Consider the following 21,783-nt stretch of genomic DNA (forward strand, 5'->3'; position numbering starts at 1 on the left):
GGCTATACATTCATATATATATATTTTTTTTAACAAACATGCAATTTATTTGTTGACTTTGCTAGCTTTCCATAGTTGCGATTGATTGGATCAATCGCAACTGTTTGTAAGACGGGCCCTAGGTCTTATTTTTTTCTATCATGTAAAATTGTGAATGATCTTCTCTCCGATTTGTTTGCATCCTCTATGTTTTTGAAATGCCAAATAAAATAATAATAATTATCATGATTATTAAATTTGTTTATACTATTTATTATATGATGATAATCATAATGTCGTCTTCTTATCTGGGAGGTGCCGTGGCCGAGTGGTCTAAGGCGTTTGGCTATACATGGAAAGTCCGCGGTTCGATCCCCGGCCGCGACACCTATATGCCCGTGAGCAAGGCATTTAATCTACAATGCTCTTTTATCCTGCTTTCAAATAAATGGAAATGCTATATGCATTATTGGTAACTAGGTGTGCACTTTAAAAAAAAAATCTACATTCCTGAGCCCCGTCTTACAAAGAGTTGCGATTGATCCAATCATCGTCAGCTATATGGAAATCCATCTATGTCATATTTATTTCTTCAGAAAATTTGCACTTTGTACTTTGTGAGCAAAGAGAAGCACACTGAATTGTCAAGAAATCGATGAATGTATGAATATACATCTTATCTAATTAATATTTTGAATAAACATGCGTTTTAGATGTTGACGTTGCTGGCTTTCCATAGTTGTTGTTGATCGGATCAATCGCAACTCCTCGTAAGACGGGGCCCCGGTGAAGGCCGATATGGCCAAAAGCTTGCTTGTTAAAAGCAACATCAATGTCGAGCTACGTCTCGCTCATTATTCTTCCATGTATAAGTAAATTATATATTGTATTTGCATTTATTGTTATATCACTGTAATTAGTATTGATTTGTTTATTTTATATGAAATTGGAAGTAACCTGTGTGACATCAATCGGAAGAAAATAAATGTTCGATTGAATTGGATCGAATGTATGATTCATGAATGAATTATGTATATTTAATCAATTAATTTCTTGGAGGGGGTCAAACGATTATTAACGGGCAACAAGTTTGCCCCCGTAACCTTGATATGACCAGAAATCATTTGAAATATGAGTAATGGATAGTCATTTTCTAATCCAAGCCCATCCAAGCCGAGCTTACAAACACGTCTACACCACAGAAACAACATGTATAATTTAAACTAAAAGCATCGTTGATTGGACCATGGACCTATTAGGTCCATGATTGGACCAATCATAAAGCTTTATCTATCAACTGGATAACAACCATATCTCTTTTTTCCTAGAATAATTCGAAAAATGGTGAAACCAAACTGGTGACGCAATCAGGTGATGAACGTTTTCGAAATGTCTTTCTATTTTTAGTCATAAATCATTGAAGAATGATTTATAATTGCTTTTTAATAAATTGTTTGGCATGCAATCATGTCAGTTATAAGGTGGTACCTCAATTGATGTTTTATTGCAGTGTATATATTTCCTCGAAAAAATAAATAATTTGAAATTATGACGTCGGTGAAGTGCACTTTACATTGAAATGAACCTGGAATGAACCTTTTTATTTCCAAAGAACAATCAATTAGACTTGTCACGATCGTTAATTCAATAAGCATACCTTCGTGTCTATGCATGCTCAGCCTATATAACGAGCGGTGGGAGGGGTAGGGTTAAACAAAGAACGAAAATTGATAAAATTGCTTTCATGACTGTCATCGACTTGTCAAAGCACTCGACACCATAGACCATTTTAGAACAGAAACTTTATCACTGTGGTAAATCGGGAACACCCATTCAGTGGATTGAGAGCTATTCTAACTATAAAATTTGTCTTTCTTGATTCAATAATTCAGTAGTACGTGTTACCATTAAAGGGGTACTAGGGGCTTAAAATATTTATATCTTAAATACATAGAATACATTTCACACAGCAAGGTGCTGAAAATTTCATCAAAATCTGATAGTGAAGTTATTGAATTTTAAAGCACGTGGTTAAGCACGTCGTCATGAATATTCTTGAGGTGGGCTGATGATGTCGATCCCCTATTTTCTTTACTTATGTTATTACATAAAATCCTAATCATGATAATTGTTTCATTTTTTTTCATACATGTATAAATCGTATGTCTCCCTTATAATGAAATAAGTTGCAGCAATGAATATCGTATACAAAATCAGTTGTCAATCCAATATTCAGTTCTTGGAGGAAAGTTTTAATAAACCAAATTTCATATAATAAAATACTATGTGTGGATATGACATCATCAGTTTGACCATTGAATATTCATGAAGACATAACTAGAACTGTTGTAGCGGAATAATGCAAATCTTTAAAATTCCATAATTTTGTTATTCCTTGTCCGATTTCGATCAAATTTTCAGTGTTTTGCTCGTCTGATTTTTCTTATCTGCTCAAATCATATTGGAGTACCCCTTTAACCAAAAGATGAAAAATAGGAGTTATAAAACCCCCAAATATGAAATAAACGAGATATAATGGATATACTAAAGAAATTAGAAACATATTTACCCAAAATACTCACAGGGGGGAAAACAAACAAAAACCATAATTTACTGTAAAAAAAAATAATAAAATCAAACATAAAAGTTTAAAAGTTTGTTCAAGCTGATTGAATACTCGTTTACACTTCTTGTAAATACTCTGTAATTCGCTATAGAAGTCATATTATTTAGTAAATAATTCTTTATTGTTAGTATTTTATGAGTCAATAATCTTTGATATTGACTGGCTATGCGGTGGTCATCAATTATATTGCATGCAACAAAATCATGTTGGCCCGAGTCTTTAAGACGAAGGCAATATGGTTCTTGGTTCTTTTCATGGCAATATATTTGATGTTCCCCAATAAAAGAGCCAGTCAATATTTTCATCTTCATACAAATCTGGAGAAAAATCATGAAAATTGATATATTTATCTGAAGAATATGGTTCAATCGCGTCTCGTCCGCCAGGATATAACGTTGTCTTTATCATGACGTATATTGTTGTTGTGTAGTTCATTATGAAGCGCATCTCTTCCAACCTCAAACTCCCGGATGTTCCGGAAGTGAGACTAAGGAAAATAAAAAGGTACATTTTGTGTCGTCAATAAATAAGGAAAATATAAATGATGCACCGATCCCTTCCCGATATTCAGAAAATATAGGGCAACTTTTGTAATTGACCAACTTTAGATATCTGATACGTGTGATGACAAATATAACTGAACAATTGAGTATAATAGTAAGACTCAAAAAATGATAAGGGAAAGTAATTACTGAAAGGGAGTGGAATATGTTATCATATGTATAATTATCAAATAATACAAGGAGAATCTAAAAAATGAAGCGCGAATTTAGTTCTTACAGAGCTTGTATATTGACTGCACTTCGGAGTGTTGATTCACTAATTCAAATATAGGACTTTCCTGATCAATAGTGATGTCACCACAAATCCCAGTTCCATAATTGTACCAATATGAGAGAGGGATTAACCAACATGGTACTCAAATCCAGATAGGCCCAATATTTGTTGCAAAATGTGATCGTATATGATTCATAATTTGTCTAGAATTAATATCAGAAATCATTAATAAAATTATAACACCCGCACACAATGGTACATGGCATTTTTCTTGTATTTAAGGAATAATGATGAAGGAGTTTTGCAGATGTATACCATTCTAAAAAATATTGGGTGAAATGCTCCATGAGGTAATTATTTGTCCATCCAACATTGGGCATTTCTTTTGGGCGTTTTTATTCATGAAGAATGATGAAAAATTTGCCCAATATAATTGCTGCTAATTTTTTAAATCTTACTGGGCAATATGTTTCCCCATTAGGTAAAATACTGCCCCGAACTATCTCGAGGGTAATTATTAATTAAATCAAATTTTACCCAATATTTTTCTTAGTGTATGGGTAAAATCATTTCAAAATCCTATTTGCTATTATGCATGACCATGTATTTAGGATATGAGGATCAGGGGGCAAAAAGACGGATTAATTGTGTAAGTGGTTACCTTTGGAACAAGTAGGCTTGTGTCGAAACAGACAAATCGAGACACTGGTATGGTTGTTCTAGGGTCAATCGAAGGCAGTGGCGTAACTACGGGGTGCTCGTGCCCCCCCCCTCGACTGGCCAACATTCCGATCTAAAGAATTGACATTTTTAAAGGGGAAGTTCACCCTGACAAAAAGTTCATTGTAAAAATAGCAGAAAAAATAATAAAATATATTGCCGAAGGTTTGAGAAAAATTCATCATATAATTAAAAAGTTATTAGAATTTCTATTATTTGATTTGTGACGTCATATGCGAGCAGCATTCCTACATAGCAAATGGTAAAAAATCAATGAAATGTCATTTTCTCAGAAAATTGAAAATGGTTTTCACTTAACCTTTTGTATACCAATAGACAAATCATTTCACACCCGATCTTGAATAGAAAACAATAGTAAGTCATCAGGAACCATCAAAAATTTGAAATTCATGCATTTTATATTACATTACAAATGGGGCAGCTGCTCGTTTATGACGTCACAAATCCAAAACTTTGAACTCTAATAACTTTCTTACTCTTTGACGGATTTCCCTCAAACCTTCACCAATATTTTTTACTCTTTTTTCTGCTATTTTTACAACAAAGTTTTCTTCAGGGTGAACTTCCCCTTTAAGCGCTTTTTTAATTAAAGGAGAATGAAACCTTTGGATCAAGATACCCTGTGTGAAAACAGAATATCAAAGAAACAGATCAACGAAAGTTTGAGAAAAATCTGACAAATAATGAGAAAATTATGAGCATACGAATATTGCGTTCACTAATGCTATGGAGATCCTCCCATTGGCAATGCGACAAGGATGTGTGATGTCACATGTGGACAACTTTCCCTTTGATGGACTATGAAATACCCCCAAAATGTCTCTTTTTGCTTTTTCTAATGTTGATACAGACTCTTTATTCATGATGTATTCTTCAAAAATCTGTCATGCCATCCTATAGAAAGAACACATGATCTATTGATAGATATGATAAAAGAGGCAGTTTGGGTGAAATAAATACTATGGTAATGGGGAATTTTGTGCACAAGTGACATCACACATCTTTGTCACATTGCCAATATGAGGATCTCCATAGCATTAGTGAACGCAATATTCGTATGCTCATAATTTCTCATTATTTGTCCGATTTTTCTCAAACTTTCGTTGATCTGTTTCTTTGGTTTTCTGTTTTCACACAGGGTATCTTGATCCAAAGGTTTCATTCTCCTTTGATTAAAAAAGCGCTTAGAAATGTCAATTCTTCAGATCGGAATGTTGGCCAGTCGAGGGGGGGGGGGGGCACGAGCACCCCGTAGTTACGCCACTGCCCTCGATTGACCCTAGAACAACCATACCAGTGCCTCGATGAATATTTCACCTGTAGCGTGCGAAATAATGCACGATTGTATTTAAACCGCGCGTTACAAACGAAATCGACACTGCATCTCTGATTTTACGCAACGCCAAAACTATAACCCAACAGGTTAAAAAAAAGAAATCCTAGAAATTCTTGACATATGAATGCCATTGTTATTTTTTCTCTAACAAAACTATTTGAGCGGAAAGGTTGATTGTTGTTTTTACACTTGTATTACAGCACGCAAGCGGGTAAGTGTACGGAGATCTTTCTTCGCATTGACCTGTTTGGCCTAACTTGTCGAATACAAATTTCCAAGCTGCTGGATTGATCCAAAATGGAGCTCCATGCCGTATTGAGAATAAGTTTCTATACACTCTTCGTCGTAATCTCTACAGTTGGTACTGCCTTCGTTGTGTTTGCGGGACTCTTGTACCGCTTCAACAGGAAATATGGACATTTGCCTTGCCCAAGACCGTCAAGGTAAGGGCCCTGATTCAATCATATTATTGAACAAAAGTGATTGATTATAATCATCAAATTCATAGTTTTAGTGCATATGCAATTACTTGGCCGGGCTTACTTTAAAGTGACTCATAACTCTTAAATACTCGAGTCATATATGATCATGGAGCTAACCGCAGCTCCATTGTCCATGCATTCTCTGTTAGCTCCATGGTCCATGCTATGATCTGACAGACATATGAATATGTAAATATGTCAAGACCAATAGGAATATAATATATAGTCGTATCTCACCGCCATTGTATGTACACAACACTCATAAATACATCAACCTCTAGCATGTCTAGGCTAGACTCTAGGGCCTGTAATCCGTTCAGTAGTCGCACTGTTTGTTTTGAAATATGACATGCAAAAATGTATGTAGGATCGTACTAACACGAGAAGAATCGCTGTAAACTTCATTAAATTCGATGTAAAGTCAGAAAGTGATATTGTAAAATTCACTTTAAAAACGGTAATCGCTTCCTGCCCGGTATGCAAATGAAGACATTGGTCTCCCACTCACTTATGTAGGCCTATTTTATCATGTGATAAATAATATAAGATAATTTCCTCACCATTTTAATTCATTGTATAATGCGAGTGAAATGATTGACTCATTTGCAGATACATGCTTATAACCGTTTTGTGAAAACAAGCGATATTTGAACAGGCCATTTGTCGCTCTCTTTTATATCCAGTTTTGGTTAAGTTGTGCGTTTTCTTTCTTTAAAATCTTTTTATTCAATCATATTTTCGTTGGGATGAGTTCCCCTTTGAAAATAAGTACTTTTAAAAACATAGCCTGTTTTCATTATTTTGTAAGCTCCTCCTTCGTTTACTCATCCACCTTCCTTTATTTCCCGTTCTCTTCGCCATTTATTTTATCGTCTCTCTCCGTCTTCCCCACATTCTGTAACTTCTCCTTCTTTGTATCATTCTTATGAACATTATTATTAAATTATTCTGATTTTGCATTTACCATCATTATTCATAGCAATCAAAACTTCCATTATTGTTGTTTTTGTTAATATTACAGTCATTTATATCATAATATTTTCACAACACGCTTTACGCGTGACGCTTATATGCATAATTAGCATTGACAGTACTATACAAATTATAGGTAGTATCAATGTCAAATGCTAATAATGCATATCTTGTATTTTATTTCATATATTGAAATATTTCAAAATTTCCCTGCATTGTTCTATGTTAGATTAGGGAAAAGTGTCCGGAGGTGTCTCATCAATGATTTCTAAGTAGATGTAATAAGCTACTGAAATTAATTCATCTGATTGGCCGAGACAATTCTTTTGGATAGAAATTATACTGACATACACACCCTGGATTTCCTGGGCTTCTTAGTTATACGCAATAATCATGCTAAACTACATAACTCGTCTCTTTACCTCTTTATCATATTGAAATCAGATCAAATATTGGAAAAGTTATAGCTCTTTTCTGTACATTCTTTCCCATTTATAGTTTCGTCACTGGTAATTTGTCTCACGTTAACGCTATTAGAAAGAAATTGGAATTTTCTCTGCTGGCACTCTTGTACCAATGGTAAGTTGATATTTGAAATCTCAATCTCAATAATGGTACATGATGAATCGAAATTGCAATCCTGACCTGGTAATAAAGTGTTTCTTTGATAAATTTCAGTCTTTATTTGGAACCTGTCAGAACATTTGATTATTTACATAGTATAGCCTGTTAATAGTCTAGTATTGTTAAATCCCACGTCATAATAATAATATACATCCTTATCTTTTTACTTCGTGACTATGATGAGTCTTCGGACTTTTTTCGTGTATCCATTTCTCAAAATAAAGCCATTACTGAATTGAATAAAATTCAATTGAATTGGATAATGACAGGTGATGGCATAAAGGCTGCCCTCTGTTGATTATTCGGGTGATTTGGCTGGTACCATAGATTCTAAGATGGCAAATTCAAAGATGATTATAAGAGATGGTAAAATCCTTATATGATGCATTAATGTGTGGTTTAATTTAGTTGGTCATTTAGATGACGTTGGATATACAAGGTTAGAGAAAGGATAATAGTGAGTGACCTCCCCAAAATAGTGAACAATGAAAAAAGTTTCATTAAAATTTGATGTAAATAAGTAAAGTTAGGCTCGTGACATTTAAAATTTCGTTTATTTCTCTAGAAATACAAAAGAAAACAGTAAAATGCACATAAGTTTCGTTTTGATAAATACCCCGTGGAAGAACAGTTCTATTTTTGTATTTATCACTTAAATGGGCTATCCTGCATTGTAAATATTGTTATGATTTTCATGTATTTTATTATGACTTTTTATATTGAAAAAAAAAATCAGTATGCAAGTGAACGTGCCGATGATGTCTTCGCTGTGACTTTTATTCTTACAGAAAACAAGGCAAATGGAAAGAAGAAATAAGGACACGCAAAAAGGGAAGGAAGAAAGAAAGGCATTTATAATAATAATTCAATAAGAAGAAAAGAAAGAGAGAACAAGATGAACATTAGTGTACTTTATTTTCACTATCAACATTTTCATTTTTTTCTAAGGTCGAGGGAACTTGGACCAGTCTATTGTATCCGATTTATCTTACGACCATTGGTAATATGCTCCAGTCCTAAAACGGTGAAGGTAAGTGAGGCAGATATGTCTTTTATAATCATTTTATTTTCCATGTTTATACCCCTCACTCTCGAGTTAAGACTGCGCGCAATATACATTTTTCTTTGCAGGGTTTTAGTTTTGAACAAAATCGACAACAATTATTTTCAAATTTACTACATTTGTGGGAAGTCATTATTACATTTCTGGGTGATTCAAAATCATTACATTTTTTAGGGGGGGGGGATAAAGAGCGCTATTACGTTTGTGGGTCAAATTATTCCACTTGTTGGTGTTGGGGGTAAAGTATTTATTTGTATCATTTTAAAAATACATTTATGAGCGTTTTGTACATTTGATGGTGTAACAGGGCAACATGAGGATTACATCAGTTCCCTATCTTTCATAATAAACATGAATGAAGTAAATGTTATGACAGCGATGCAGATTCTATTTTGCAGGGGTGGGAGAGCAAACGAGCTAGGACGAGAACACATTCCCTGGCAGGTAATTTGAAAATTGACTATGGAGTCGAGTCTCTTTTAAATTTTTTATGATGTGACTTGTCTATTTCCTTTCTTATCAGGAGGTTTGCCTTGACAGCCGGCATCTCAAACCTCATCTTACCTATGATTTCTTCTACTCTGTCTTTGGCGAGAGATTTATGGGCAACGGACTGGTTTCACAAACTGATCACGAGAAATGGCATAGTCGTCGAGCTTTGCTGAACCCCGCCTTTAATCGCAAGTGAGTATATCAAACATTCAAGCGATTGTTTACATTACAAACCAGTCTTGAACTTGTTAACCACCCCTGGTTGTCATTGCAAAGTAATTGGACTCTCGCTCTCTGACTGCGCTCAACACTTAGGCACTTCTAACACTTCTATTGTGTTAGAATTTAGAGTCGTTGCGCGTGTAACTTGCCATAGATCGCATTATGAGTTTGATCTGTGAGAAATTGACTAAAATGATCTTACATCAGCTGTGGCAGTATAGTATCCCGCTACCCTCCTTGTCAAACAGCCACAAAAACGAGCCATAAAATGGCGTATGCGAAAAGACGCTAACAATGAAATCCACTCATTCTATCAAAAGGGGAAAAATCACCTTTGCAATAAGTTGGCCCTATTGAGCAGCTCTCCATATATAATATAAAATAATTTAAAACACGATTTTTTTTAAATAAAGAAGGGGTACGAAATGATGTTGATGTACTTATCTCGCAAAAGAAATCTCTTTCATTTTTAGAAAAAGAAACTAGGCCTACATATACCAAACGTATGTAGATGAAAAACATATCTGGGTTAAAATATGTAAGGATACATCTTAATCTCTGAGAATTAACAACTTATTCATTGTAGCTGTTCGACTCCTTGATGGTGGAAATCAGATCAGGTGCAGGCATAGATGATGCAGCTATAGCTGCAATAAATTTTTACCTCATGGCTCCCCATATAAATTTACCCGAAACATACGCGCCACTTACACGGTCTGTTATAGGTCGTCATTATGGTTGGCCGATCCCGCCAAAACGAATGCCAAAACCATACGCGTGCAGGTCAGAACGTACGCATGGTTTTTTCATAACGTACGCGTGGATCTGTCATAACGTACGTATGGTCTTGTACGTATGGACATTTTCTATTATACTTCTATGACATTCTTAACGTACGTATAGTTTTGGCATAACGTACGCGTGGTTCTGTCATTACATACGCGTGGTTCCCGGAAAAATAATTAACTCATAGACCAAACCACGCGTACGTAATGACAGAACTACGCGTACGTTATGCCAAAACTATACGTACGTTAAGAATGTCATAGAAATGTCCATACGTACGTTCTTTCAAGACCATACGTACGTTATGACAGATCCACGCGTACGTTATGAAAGAACCATGCGTATACGCGTGTGGTTTTGGCATGCATTTTGGCGGAAACGGCAAACCATACGTCATCGACGTGTGGGATGTGTGAGTGTGTGCGTTGGGGTGAGTGGGTGAGGCATGTGTGTGGCGTGTTTTATGACACCCAGATTGATTCTTGTCATTTGATTGGTTTGACATCGACCATTCAGCACATTTTGCGATGACGTAATTCATTGTGCAATTGTCGATCCATTCGATTTTGTCCATTGCACGCGCGCGCCGAGACTGCAGGCACCGTAAGTAAAACCACTTGTGTTTGCAACTCGCATGTTGCATGTAATGACGCGACATTAAAAGACCGAGCTCGCACTGCATGAGCATATTTTACATCAAAATTCATAAATTTTATATGAAAAAAAAAATATTTGTAGGTGTCACTAAATATTGAATGTTCTTTTCATTCGTGCAATGGACAGAATAATTCATTTGGTGAAAGATGGCATGAATGATCCATTTACTCGGCTACGCCTCGTTGAATGGATCATTTCATCTTTCACCTCATGAAGTATTCTGTCCATTGCACTCATAAACATTCATTATTTGTGTAATATTTCATGCTTAAGGACGTCCGTCAGTTATGATCGTGCGCATCTCTATCTGCACATAACGCTGTTATCTCGTGGGGTATATATATATATATATATATATATATATATATAATATCTTTATATGCATATTTCTCGAGACCTTATATTGGGTGTACTTCAAAGCCCGATAACAAAAATCAAGCACATGAACCAATGATAATTTTGAAGTAAGTAAAGTGTCTCTGCGTCAAATTTGGTGAAAATGACATTGATTTCATTTTAACTGTGGAACGTCCTTAGGTAGTAATAAAGCGTGTTGTGGCGTTTGTTAAAGAATAATTGCTCCGTATTTTATTGTCTAAATCAGGTATCTGATGCAAATGATGGATCTTTTCAACGACAGTGCGACACGTTTGCGTGATCACCTAGTCCCCCTTGCTGACGGCAAAACTCTAATTAGAATGCTAGATCATTTCAACAATGTCACCTTGGATGTTATTGCTAAGGTAGCACTCCGCTCTTTTTCACCCTCTCCCTTTTTTTTCACAAACCTCTCTTATAGCAACACTTCTTGATCCCATTTCATCAACAATTGATTCAAATATCTTTCATCGTATTATCAAAATCGTTAACTTGGCACATTTGAATTATTGGCATTGTACAAGCTTGATGATTATAAATGAATATATATATATATATGATTTTCAATAGGCATATTGTTTATCATGGGGTAAAGCGAATGAAGGAAAAAAATTAACGAAAACAGATTGTTGTTAAAAAACCCAAACAAATAGTTAAAAAATCAGGGTGGAAGTTTGAGGAAAATTCATCAAAGATTGAAAAATGTAGTTAACAGTATTTGATTTTTTTCAATCTGTGATGTCTCATATCACAAGTAATATAAAATTAACAAATTTTCATATTTCAATGGTTCATGGTGACTGTAATTGTTTTTCTTTCAAGAGAGGGTGTATAAGGAACTGCAATGAAAACCATTTTATTTATTTTTGTAATGGGGGGGGGGGAGGATGACATTTCACTGATTTTAATCGCACAATAAATAGGGAAACTACTCGCATACGACGTCATAAATTAAAACAAAATAATCTAACAACTTTCAATATTGGACGAATATTTATCAATATTTTCTCAATATGTTTAATTACTGTCCCTGCTTTTATTACAATAAACTTTTTGTCAAGGTGAACTTCCCCTTTAATTCAGGGCACTCCGCTATGAACATGATGAACTGCCATCCAAACCGGTGATCTAGTACGTTCCCTATCAAATTATGTACCACTCAGGTCGGATTTAACATGGATACAAACGCAGTGGAGACGCCAGATTGCCCATTTCCATCGGCCGTGTCACTCGCTCTTGAAGCGATGGATGTTATATTTAAAAACCCACTGATCATGGTTGGTAATAAATTTCACAATTTTATTCATTTGTAGTATTTTTATGTGAAGCGTGTTTATTTGTTATGTACGTTCACTTCATTTGTTTTCTTTTAAAGAGAATCAGGACCTCTCAGAAGAACATCCTAGTTGTCTCGCCTGCATAGCACAGCGAGACTATAGGCGCCGCTTTTCCGACAGCGACAGCGGCGTCGTCAAAATTGAAATCTTAACCAAGAATAAATTTTTGAAATGTCATAACTTAGAAAGTATATGGTCCTACTTCATGAAACTTGGACATTAGGGTATTCAACATCTTGCCTGAGTTTCAAGTCACATGATCAAGGTCAAAGGTCATTAAGGGTCAATGAACTTAGACCATGTTGGGGAATCAATATCTTAAACAAGGTTAACTTTTTGAAATGTCATCATAACTTAGAAAGTATATAGACCTAGTTAATGAAACTCGGGCATTAGGGTAATCAAGTATCTCTGAAAATCATGTTCAAGTTTAAGTCACATGACTAAGGTCAAAGGTCATTTAGGGTCAACGAACTTTGGTAATGTTGGGGGTGTTTGTTGGATTGTCATCATAACTTATATAGTTGGATATAGTTCATGAAATATAGACATGAGAGCAATCAAGTATGAGTGATTTTTTTGCACACGTCTTAGGTCACATGATCATGGTAAAAAGCCATAATGGGTCAATTGACATATTATTTTATTGTCATATGAATGTTTTCTTTTATGAATAATTATTCAATAGCTGTTTTCAAAGCCAGCACAGCTGCTATATCAAATCGCATAATGCCGGCGAGACTACCAGAGGCGTTCCACTTGTTTTAATTTAAGGAGGGCCTATAACTATCTAAATACAGATAACTAATAAATAGTACTAATAATAACAAAAAATAATCTATTCCTTTAATGGACAAGTCGAATTTGTTTTAGAATGGATGGGCATTGTCATTTCCTCTGGGTTTTTTTTTTCAGAGATAAAAATCTCTGAACGAGAGTGGGTACATGCAGATTCACTCCTAGGTTTATGAGCCAAACTTTTCTGACAAAGGTTTGCCTAACCTTTGACTGTTTTTAATCTTTTGAGTGGCTTTATTAAACGGCCCATCATGGTTCGTCTTGGCATACTTATTGTCCCAGTGCAGGTATTTCCCCAATTATAATCTTTATATACATTTACTGTTCATTGAAAACAATCATAAAAAAAATCAAACTTTAATTTTTAGGTGGATGCTCGCAGCAAGGCTCGTGATTATCGCCGCTCGGTGCGCAGCGCCATTAAACTGGTACGAAGATATGGCCAGGAATGTATTGAAAAGAGAAGAGAGGCAAAGAAGAGAGGCGAAGAGTTGCCGAAGGACATCCTGACATGTATTCTGAAATTGGAAGATGATCTTGGGAATGGTCAGAATATTGAAATTGCAGAACTGCTCGACGAGCTTGGAACGTTTTTTGTGGCAGGTTAGCTTTAAGCCTTCCCCTCAAATTATTTTTCTTTACATTTTTCCTGAAAACCCGTCTCGAGACGTTGATAAGTGCATTATAATCAAGACTGAATCCCCCTCAATCTGGGTGATCCAATTCATTGTCTTGATGCAATAGATTAAAAAATGTCATATTACCAGAAGACCAGAAGAATCACTTTATGTTTACCGCGTTCTAAAATACCAAAAGTTACATTAATGTACATCAAAGGGTGGAAAAAAGCACCGTTCTTTCTGAAATAATGATAATTATTATTACTATTATTATCATCATTTATTTTATCTGTGTTGTTGCTGTGTTGTTACCATAATATTCATCATTTGTATGGTTGATATTTGTTTATTTTTTTTTCACAAATCAAGGTCAAGAAACAACGAGCAATCTTCTAGCATTTACCATACTTGAGCTCGGGAGACATGAAGGAGTGGCTAAGAGGTTAAACATCTGCTTTTATTTTTTGTCGTATTTGAAACATGCATGTGCCTAATTTTCAATGTTACTCGAATGTCTTAGAAATGAAATGATAATTTATGTTTGGGTGTAAAAAAAAAGACTTTTTAAAAAGATCTTATGCTGTTCTTTTTTTATATCATGCAAATCTGGTCTAATATCTTTCAAGTATTGATAAATGGTCATCATCAAATGTGACTGAAACGTCTGAGAGAAAATCGGCAGGTCATCACTCGTTGACGTTATCTAGTAGAAAGTCCTTCTATTCGTACACTCAGTTCTGTTGCATTATAATGGAATTTTGAAAGGATGAAAATATTCATGTTTTATTTTCAGTTGAATTGACATTGCCATTTTGATTTATCCTATTTATTTTTCTTTGACTTGGAACAGGTTAAAAGAAGAAGTGGATGAAGTCATTGGGAATAAACCAGTTATTGACTACTCAGACCTCCCCAAATTGGAATATATGTCTCGGGTATGTAACAACGGTATCATTCATGCAGGCTAGGCCTTCAGTATTCAGAGTGAAGGTCATTTTTGTCCCGATAAATTTGACAAGCAAAATACAAAAAAATGGTGGAGGCGGTTTCACAACGAAATAAGGTCATTTGGGTTCCATTTCTTCATTTCGTCACTCCTACAAGAATTTCAGGGGTGCTGCCTATGGAGAATATTACGCGCAGTGCCCCAGCACCCCTGCGCTTTCCAGGGGCATGGTTCAATCTCAGCTTTCTTCCAACACACATGTTAGATGGTGGTCCAGTGGTTAAAGCATTGGACTCATAACCGCAAGGTTGTGAGTTCGAATCCCACTTTACCATTGTTTTCACATTGATAAAATTTGCCCGAGAGTAATACCCGTCGTCTATAAGGTCAGCCGCTATATGATTAACCTAGACGTTAAAATGTTTCCGAGATAATTGATTATAATACTATAGGCCTATTGGTGCTTACCAGTAAGAATGCTGTCCAGCCGGGTTCCTACGGGAGTTACCATGAATAGAAAACCGATGTCCTTGGAATTTATTTACACCTCATCTGTGGATAACGTAAATAACATAACATAGATTTAGGGAACTATGCTTGATATGGAGTTGAGCGTACTTTTTTTTCAACGCCTTTAATGTTTAAGACTCCAATCTGATTAACATCATGGGGCCAGTCTAATGGTTTCTTCATGTTATGTGTCGTATCATGGTGGTAGGGTCCATGGTCGTATCAACTTTATAGCTTCGTTGTTTTGTTGTGAAACCATATGTGTGCTTCATTAATCCCTCGTTCCCACTGTTGCGCGATCCGTTACGAACTCCAAGTTGGCCCTTCATTACCGATCATACAGATTTTTGAATCTTTTTTTTTAAATGATCAATGCGATTGCCATTACTGATTGATACGATCCGATACGATCAGTATAATTACTTCACGAGTAAGGCTACTTTTCAATCGTGGTGTGATTCGTGACAGGGAGTTAGCTGTAAACTGTCCTTCTTCCAATTAATGCTTTCCTAAAGACCAAATATTGCAAGCTTGATTGAACACTGCCCTTTTTCTACTTCAGCTTCAGCTATTGTACAGATAAGTGTAGTTCGATGAAAATGAAGATAACTCGAGATAACATTTCATTCGATAGTGTCCATGGCGCTACTGTCATATCCGTTAGGCGCATTACGCGCATCTTCTAATAGTACTATAATACAACTATTCAATATATATTTTTTTTCTTTTTCCCCCTTTTTTATACAAATATTGTGCATGTAACTGTTAATTGTCTATGGTAAATTCAGCGAAAATAGTTTGAATAGTGTGACGCATTAAAATTGTTAAAATGATCTGAATGACTTGTCCTGTACGTTGGAAATGCTCGATTAAAGAACTTACAAATTAAGATAATTTGATTCCATTTGTAGGTCATTAAAGAAACACTGCGCCTTAACCCTCCTGTTACTGGAACAATGCGGGCTCTAGCTTGTGACGTCAATAGTTGTGGTTATGTCATTCCAAAAGGATCACCTACAGTTGTAAGTATATATTTAGTTGAAATCAATTTTTGGCGTATTTGTTTTTGTTCATGTACCCGTAGATTGGAATGCGCGAAAAATGCACCGGTGAAGTAGACATACTCTGACAAATGCCTGTAAAGTTATTGTTAGTTGAATTCATAATCCAGAGTAAAAAAAAATGAAAGGTGATTTGCAAAAAATTGTTCTAGAGCTAATAATCAAATCGCAACTAGCACATATTTTTTTTTTTCCTCGAATGATCATTAGGATAAGCACTAACACTTTCGAACATGTTCGCATGAAGATGTGTAACGTTTGCTGACATAGCATAATGTAATAATTTAATTATAAAAAGAAAGACATAGCATACATCAGGTGACTAAAATAGTACGCCACTGATCAAATTTGGAAATAGTTTATCAACATCCGCTTTCGGCACACTATTATTTGCGCCACAGACAAATGCCAATGATTATGAAAACTTTGTTTCCCTTCAGAGGATACACTTATGACGAATAAACGAAATTATTATCATATCAGAAATGTTTTCACCCCTTCAATTTCCTCCAGATTTAAGATTTAGGCTTTTACAATCTTGTGTTTAACGACTCAAAAGATCTAGTACCGGGTAATCTGAGTCAAATATAGCCACTTTAGTTTAAGGTTTGTTAAGCATTTCAAATAATACGAGCAGATTTGTGTTGTAGTTTGGTGAATTTGGAACCGTGTTTCTTTCACTAATGTAGTTCAGTACTTATCTGACATCACGAATGGAAGAATATTTTGATGACCCTCTCCTCTTCAACCCCGATAGATTTATTCCAAGTGATGAACTGTGAGTATTGTCCGTCATGTTATCGTTAAGATCTTGGGACAGGGACAGAGCCATAAAGTATAAAACAACTGATTCATTTTTGGGGGGAGGAAATAGTCAATACCACACTCAACGAAATAATGAGCCAATTTGGTCCTGGAGTTTCCGATGGTTTCATATCTTCATCATTATTTTCTCGAAGACTTACAAAATGTACACTTGAAATATTTTCACATTGAAGATATCTTAAAGTTGAATAAGCACGTGAGATTATTTTGGAAGAGTGGTTTGAATGATTTTGAGAAGTGAAATTCAACGATAAAGTAGAAACAGCGCTAAAACGTTGAATGCCAACATGTACTTATGCAAATTAAATTAAATACACAGAACGATAAACTGATCAGTCAAATTGAAACTTTTTCGATCCCGTAATCCAACTCTGAATTTAAGTAGAAAACAAATATATAGTTACTTGAATGTATCCTATTCATACCATTTCTTGCTTTTACACATCGAAAGGTTTATCTGAAGTGAATGGCCTATTCTAACCAATCTTATGCAGATTATGGATTAGCCTTAAAATTGATAAGATGTTGAGAAGTGAATGTTTTACACACGCTGTGAGATTATCAGTGAAACTGGTGCAATCATATGTATCTTGTTTTAAATTTATGTTGAATTGTATAGTAAATATATAAAAATGTATAACTTGAAATGTCAGTGACATTTCAGTATTCCCATATTCCACATACATTTACTGCTACAGTACAGTGTCACATCGGACATTCGTATTAATTACTCGCAAAAACCGGAAGATATCCATCCTCTTCCAAATCATGTTTTCAAACGAGGAAAAGACGCCAAATAAAAATTCACATGGGGAAAATACAATCACATCACCATCATCACCATTGTCATTCTTATTTATATTCAAGACAAAATCACTCAGAAATCATTTATTATGTATTCTTTCAGTCCACGACACCTCTTTGCCTACTTTCCTTTCTCTATTGGTCAACGCAATTGTATCGGACAGCAATTAGCTCTGGTAAGATATTTTGATTCTATTCTTACATTTTACAAAATAATTTGGCTACTTATATCTTGTTAAATTTAACGAAGAATTAGTGCCCTTTTGCTGCAGTGCGTCATCAGAAGTTACTTCTGCTACTGAATCTGACGCTGCTTGCTGCTGCTGCTGCTACCACCACCTCATAAGTGTGAGAAATGTACATCAGCTTTGACAACTCTTTTTTTAAAATTTATATTCGTTGTGAAAAATAGGGATATAGATATTGTTGGCCGTAGCTTAAATCAAAGTATCCCGGACTTTTCCTTCCTTTTGAATAAATATTACAAGCTTCCAGCAAATAACCTGATGACAAATCTTCTTTAGCTGTCTGAATATTTAACAAGACGAAATGACTGTACACTATATACAGATGTAATCGATGATCACATTGCCAAATATCTATCAAAGATACTTTAAAATTGTCGAAATCAATTATTACGCTATATTCATGTCTTTGAAACATAAATGTTTATGGATACGTAAACGAATACGTAAACACGATTGTTACTGATAATTTTACAAGCCTTCAAAATAATTTGTTGTTGTTCATATTCACTAATATTGTAAACAAATTCAAATTACTAATGACTCCTGCTGCTGACACAACATTCTAATAATTGCTGATTCTTTCCGACTTGATTTTCTCCAAAACGAAATATTATGGATTTTCCCTCGTACAGATCGAATCAAAAGTGATCATGGCAAAGCTGCTGCAAAGCTTCGATTTTAGATTGGAACAGTCCCAACGCCACATCATCCTGGCGAATGTCTCCAACAAACCTTTGGACAGATGTATGACCTACATCAGCCTCCGAGACTAAACTCGGCGTTTAGATTTCTTTACGCAATCTCCCAAACCTGGGAGCCGTTTCCTGTTAAAAAGTGTTAGTAAGTTACGAGCGACTTCAAGAACCACTGGTGACCCTTCCTTGTGGTAAATGATGTACACCAAAATGCTAATTGGCAATGGTTTAGCGCTTGAGAAAGGATCACCAATCGTTCTTGAAGTCACTCTGAACTTGCGAACAGCTTAATGAAACGGCTTCTTGGTGGGTGATTCGTGAAGTTGTTCTTAAAGTTACACACTACTTGACGCACGACTGGAACATGTTCTTAGAGACAAGGTTATACCGGTAGGAAGAAATTCCTTGAATGCTTTGAGCGCCTAGGCAGCCCAGCTAAAGCCGGGGTAATAATAATAGCAGGGCCCGCTGGGAGAACAGTTTTCGGAACTGAAGCGGCTTCCCTGGGTAAATATACCTATATTATTATTATTATTATTATTATATTGGTGCTAAGTCAGCTCTATTATCATCTACCACAAGAATGGGTCAGTAGTCATTTGTAAAGTCATCGTAACTTACGAACATCTTTATCGAACACTCGGCAGACACGTCTCAAAGCCATCACTTAGAGAACTATACAAGTATTATACTTGTATCCCCTAGCCATATCTAAGGTAACGGAAAGATTGAAGCACTAAGCATATTGCAGAGTAAAACCATTTTCATGCTCCCTATTACAGACCGGATGGCAATGAAAATCACATATCGTAATTTGGGTTGTTTTTTTCTTATTCTTTTTTTAATACAATGAATTTTCAAAATAGAAATGAAGCACCTGATGTAGACACTTAAAAAAATGATGAGGTTTTAATTCAATATACTTCCGAAGCCTAGTCATAAATCCCTAATTGAATTTTTAATGATCAATTTGATATGGCTACATCCTTGCAATAAATAATTTGGAAACTATGGTGTCGTGGAATTATTTTTCATATCAACACTCGATTGCACTTATTCCACTTGACACTGGAATGACCTGTGTGTTGTGTTATAAATTCACGGAATGGTCTCCAAATTTGAAATCAACTTGTAATTAAATCGATAAACATGCCTTTGTGGCTATCATTTGAGGCCATATCGTGAAATAAACAGTGATCCAGGTGTTGTTTCACAGACAGAGACGGCTTTGATGGGAAGAATTATCATTGGCTATACCAGCAATTGCAGGAGATGATAGCAAATTTCCTCTTGACTATTGGTTAGACTTACAATGTGATTTACAATTCGAATATTTCAAACAAGGCTATGGTAATCAATACATATCATGTGCGCGCATTTTACTTTGACTATCGGGGTTTATTTAATTACTCTCTTATTGTTTCTTATTCAGATTCGAATGTTTTCAACCTGATTGACTTCTTGAATATTATGTATTAATTTCTCTTTCATAATTACTAAGAATATTGCCCCTCTATAATGAATTCGAGTTCCCTTGCGCCAACATATCTGTGTGTTTTTATTATTGTTTATACGCCTTTTCAGTTCATGTAAATACGGAACATTTTGTAATCGGAACAAGTTTCGTTTGGGCCATCGACTCTGGTCAGTAATAATGGAACTTCAATGACCAATATGGCATATTTTCTTTCCCTAAATCAAACAAATGAATAAACAACTATTTTTTTCACTATTCATTCAAATACATCATTATTCTATCGCAATTCAAATACTGTTCGAAAGAAAATAAATCCAACATGTTTTGAATTATATGACTAGCATTTAGAAAAAGAGACAATTAGTGAACGCAATCATATGGCTTGCCGAAGTTGCCGGAGTTAACGAAATACCTTCATTTTGGTTTTCTGAATGGGAATCCAGGTTTGATCAAAGTTAGTCTAAAATTGATGAAATAACTAATCATTACCAAAGAGGTAGGCACTTATTATCCAAGGATCGCTTGCAATAATTGTGTGTTGGTATGTTTTTGTATTGTTAATCCAAGTCTTCAGCGAGGGGTGTAGAGCGAGGTTTCATAAGTTATGGAACAAGAATGTAAAGTCTTAGTAATCTCTTTACGTATTTTTAAAACCTTTTTAATCTTGGCAGTAGGCTTGTATATATTGCGACTGATTGACTTCATATATGAAAAATACATACTCTCTTATTTCATCCTTTCCTTTCCTGTTATTTCCTTTTCATTAATTCTTTTTATTTCTCCCTTGGCGGTGGAACTCCTCCCTCTTCTACGCCAGTGACGCCATAGCTAAATCTGTTTTAATCTTTACTATTTTCATATTTTTATAGAGCACTCTGCCGCAGAGTTCCGATATTTTCACTCAATGAATTACTCACGCATAATGGAATTCAATTTTAAAACACATTTGTAAATAGAAACAAAAATGATTCTGTCGAAAGTTTTCTTTAAGTCGACTCGTACTAGATTTGCTTTCATTCATTTAGCATGTGTTTTCATGTGTTATTTATTTCATTGCATGCCATTGATGACATCATCGTACAGCATCGTACATCATATAAGATTCTCAAAGTGTAGTAGAAAACCACGAATACTTTAGATTAAGTCACTTTGTCAATGCGTGTAAAGCCAAAATATGCTTTAACAGTACTTGGATATGAAAGCAGTATTTTTTAATATAATGAATGTATATAAAGAAGATTAAAACTTTTCTGTAATATACATTTCGAAAGGCATGGGGTTTATAACTTTTAATAACTTAAATGGGAAGGAGAACAATCTTTACCCT

At 35.1% G+C, this 21,783-nt stretch overlaps 1 protein-coding gene across 1 annotated transcript; it reads left to right on the forward strand.

Moving 5' to 3' along the window:
- Positions 1–5,525: 5,525 nt before the first annotated feature.
- On the forward strand, positions 5,526–19,361 carry LOC121420862 (cholesterol 24-hydroxylase-like). The gene is made up of 14 exons (XM_041615482.1): positions 5,526–5,545; positions 5,660–5,902; positions 7,412–7,492; positions 8,486–8,567; positions 9,124–9,284; positions 11,362–11,500; positions 12,299–12,412; positions 13,639–13,873; positions 14,260–14,332; positions 14,741–14,825; positions 16,258–16,368; positions 17,097–17,185; positions 18,140–18,212; positions 18,917–19,361. Exons 2-14 carry the CDS (start codon positions 5,757–5,759, stop codon positions 19,055–19,057), a joined length of 1,530 nt encoding a protein of 509 aa, XP_041471416.1. The 5' UTR covers positions 5,526–5,545; positions 5,660–5,756; the 3' UTR covers positions 19,058–19,361.
- The last annotated feature ends 2,422 nt before the right edge of the window (positions 19,362–21,783 follow it).

This window comes from Lytechinus variegatus, chromosome 1, assembly GCF_018143015.1.
Source record: "Lytechinus variegatus isolate NC3 chromosome 1, Lvar_3.0, whole genome shotgun sequence".
Taxonomy (NCBI): domain Eukaryota; kingdom Metazoa; phylum Echinodermata; class Echinoidea; order Temnopleuroida; family Toxopneustidae; genus Lytechinus; species Lytechinus variegatus.

What these genes read in the sequence shown, in the direction of transcription:
- LOC121420862 (XM_041615482.1), top strand. Translation starts at nt 5,757, where the DNA reads ATGGAGCTCCATGCCGTATTGAGAATAAGTTTCTATACACTCTTCGTC. An exon ending in CTGGCACTCTTGTACCAATG is followed by an intron (nt 7,493 to 8,485) that starts GTAAGTTGATAT and finishes TTTTTTTCTAAG; the next exon opens with GTCGAGGGAACTTGGACCAG. An exon ending in TTTATTCCAAGTGATGAACT is followed by an intron (nt 17,186 to 18,139) that starts GTGAGTATTGTC and finishes GTATTCTTTCAG; the next exon opens with TCCACGACACCTCTTTGCCT.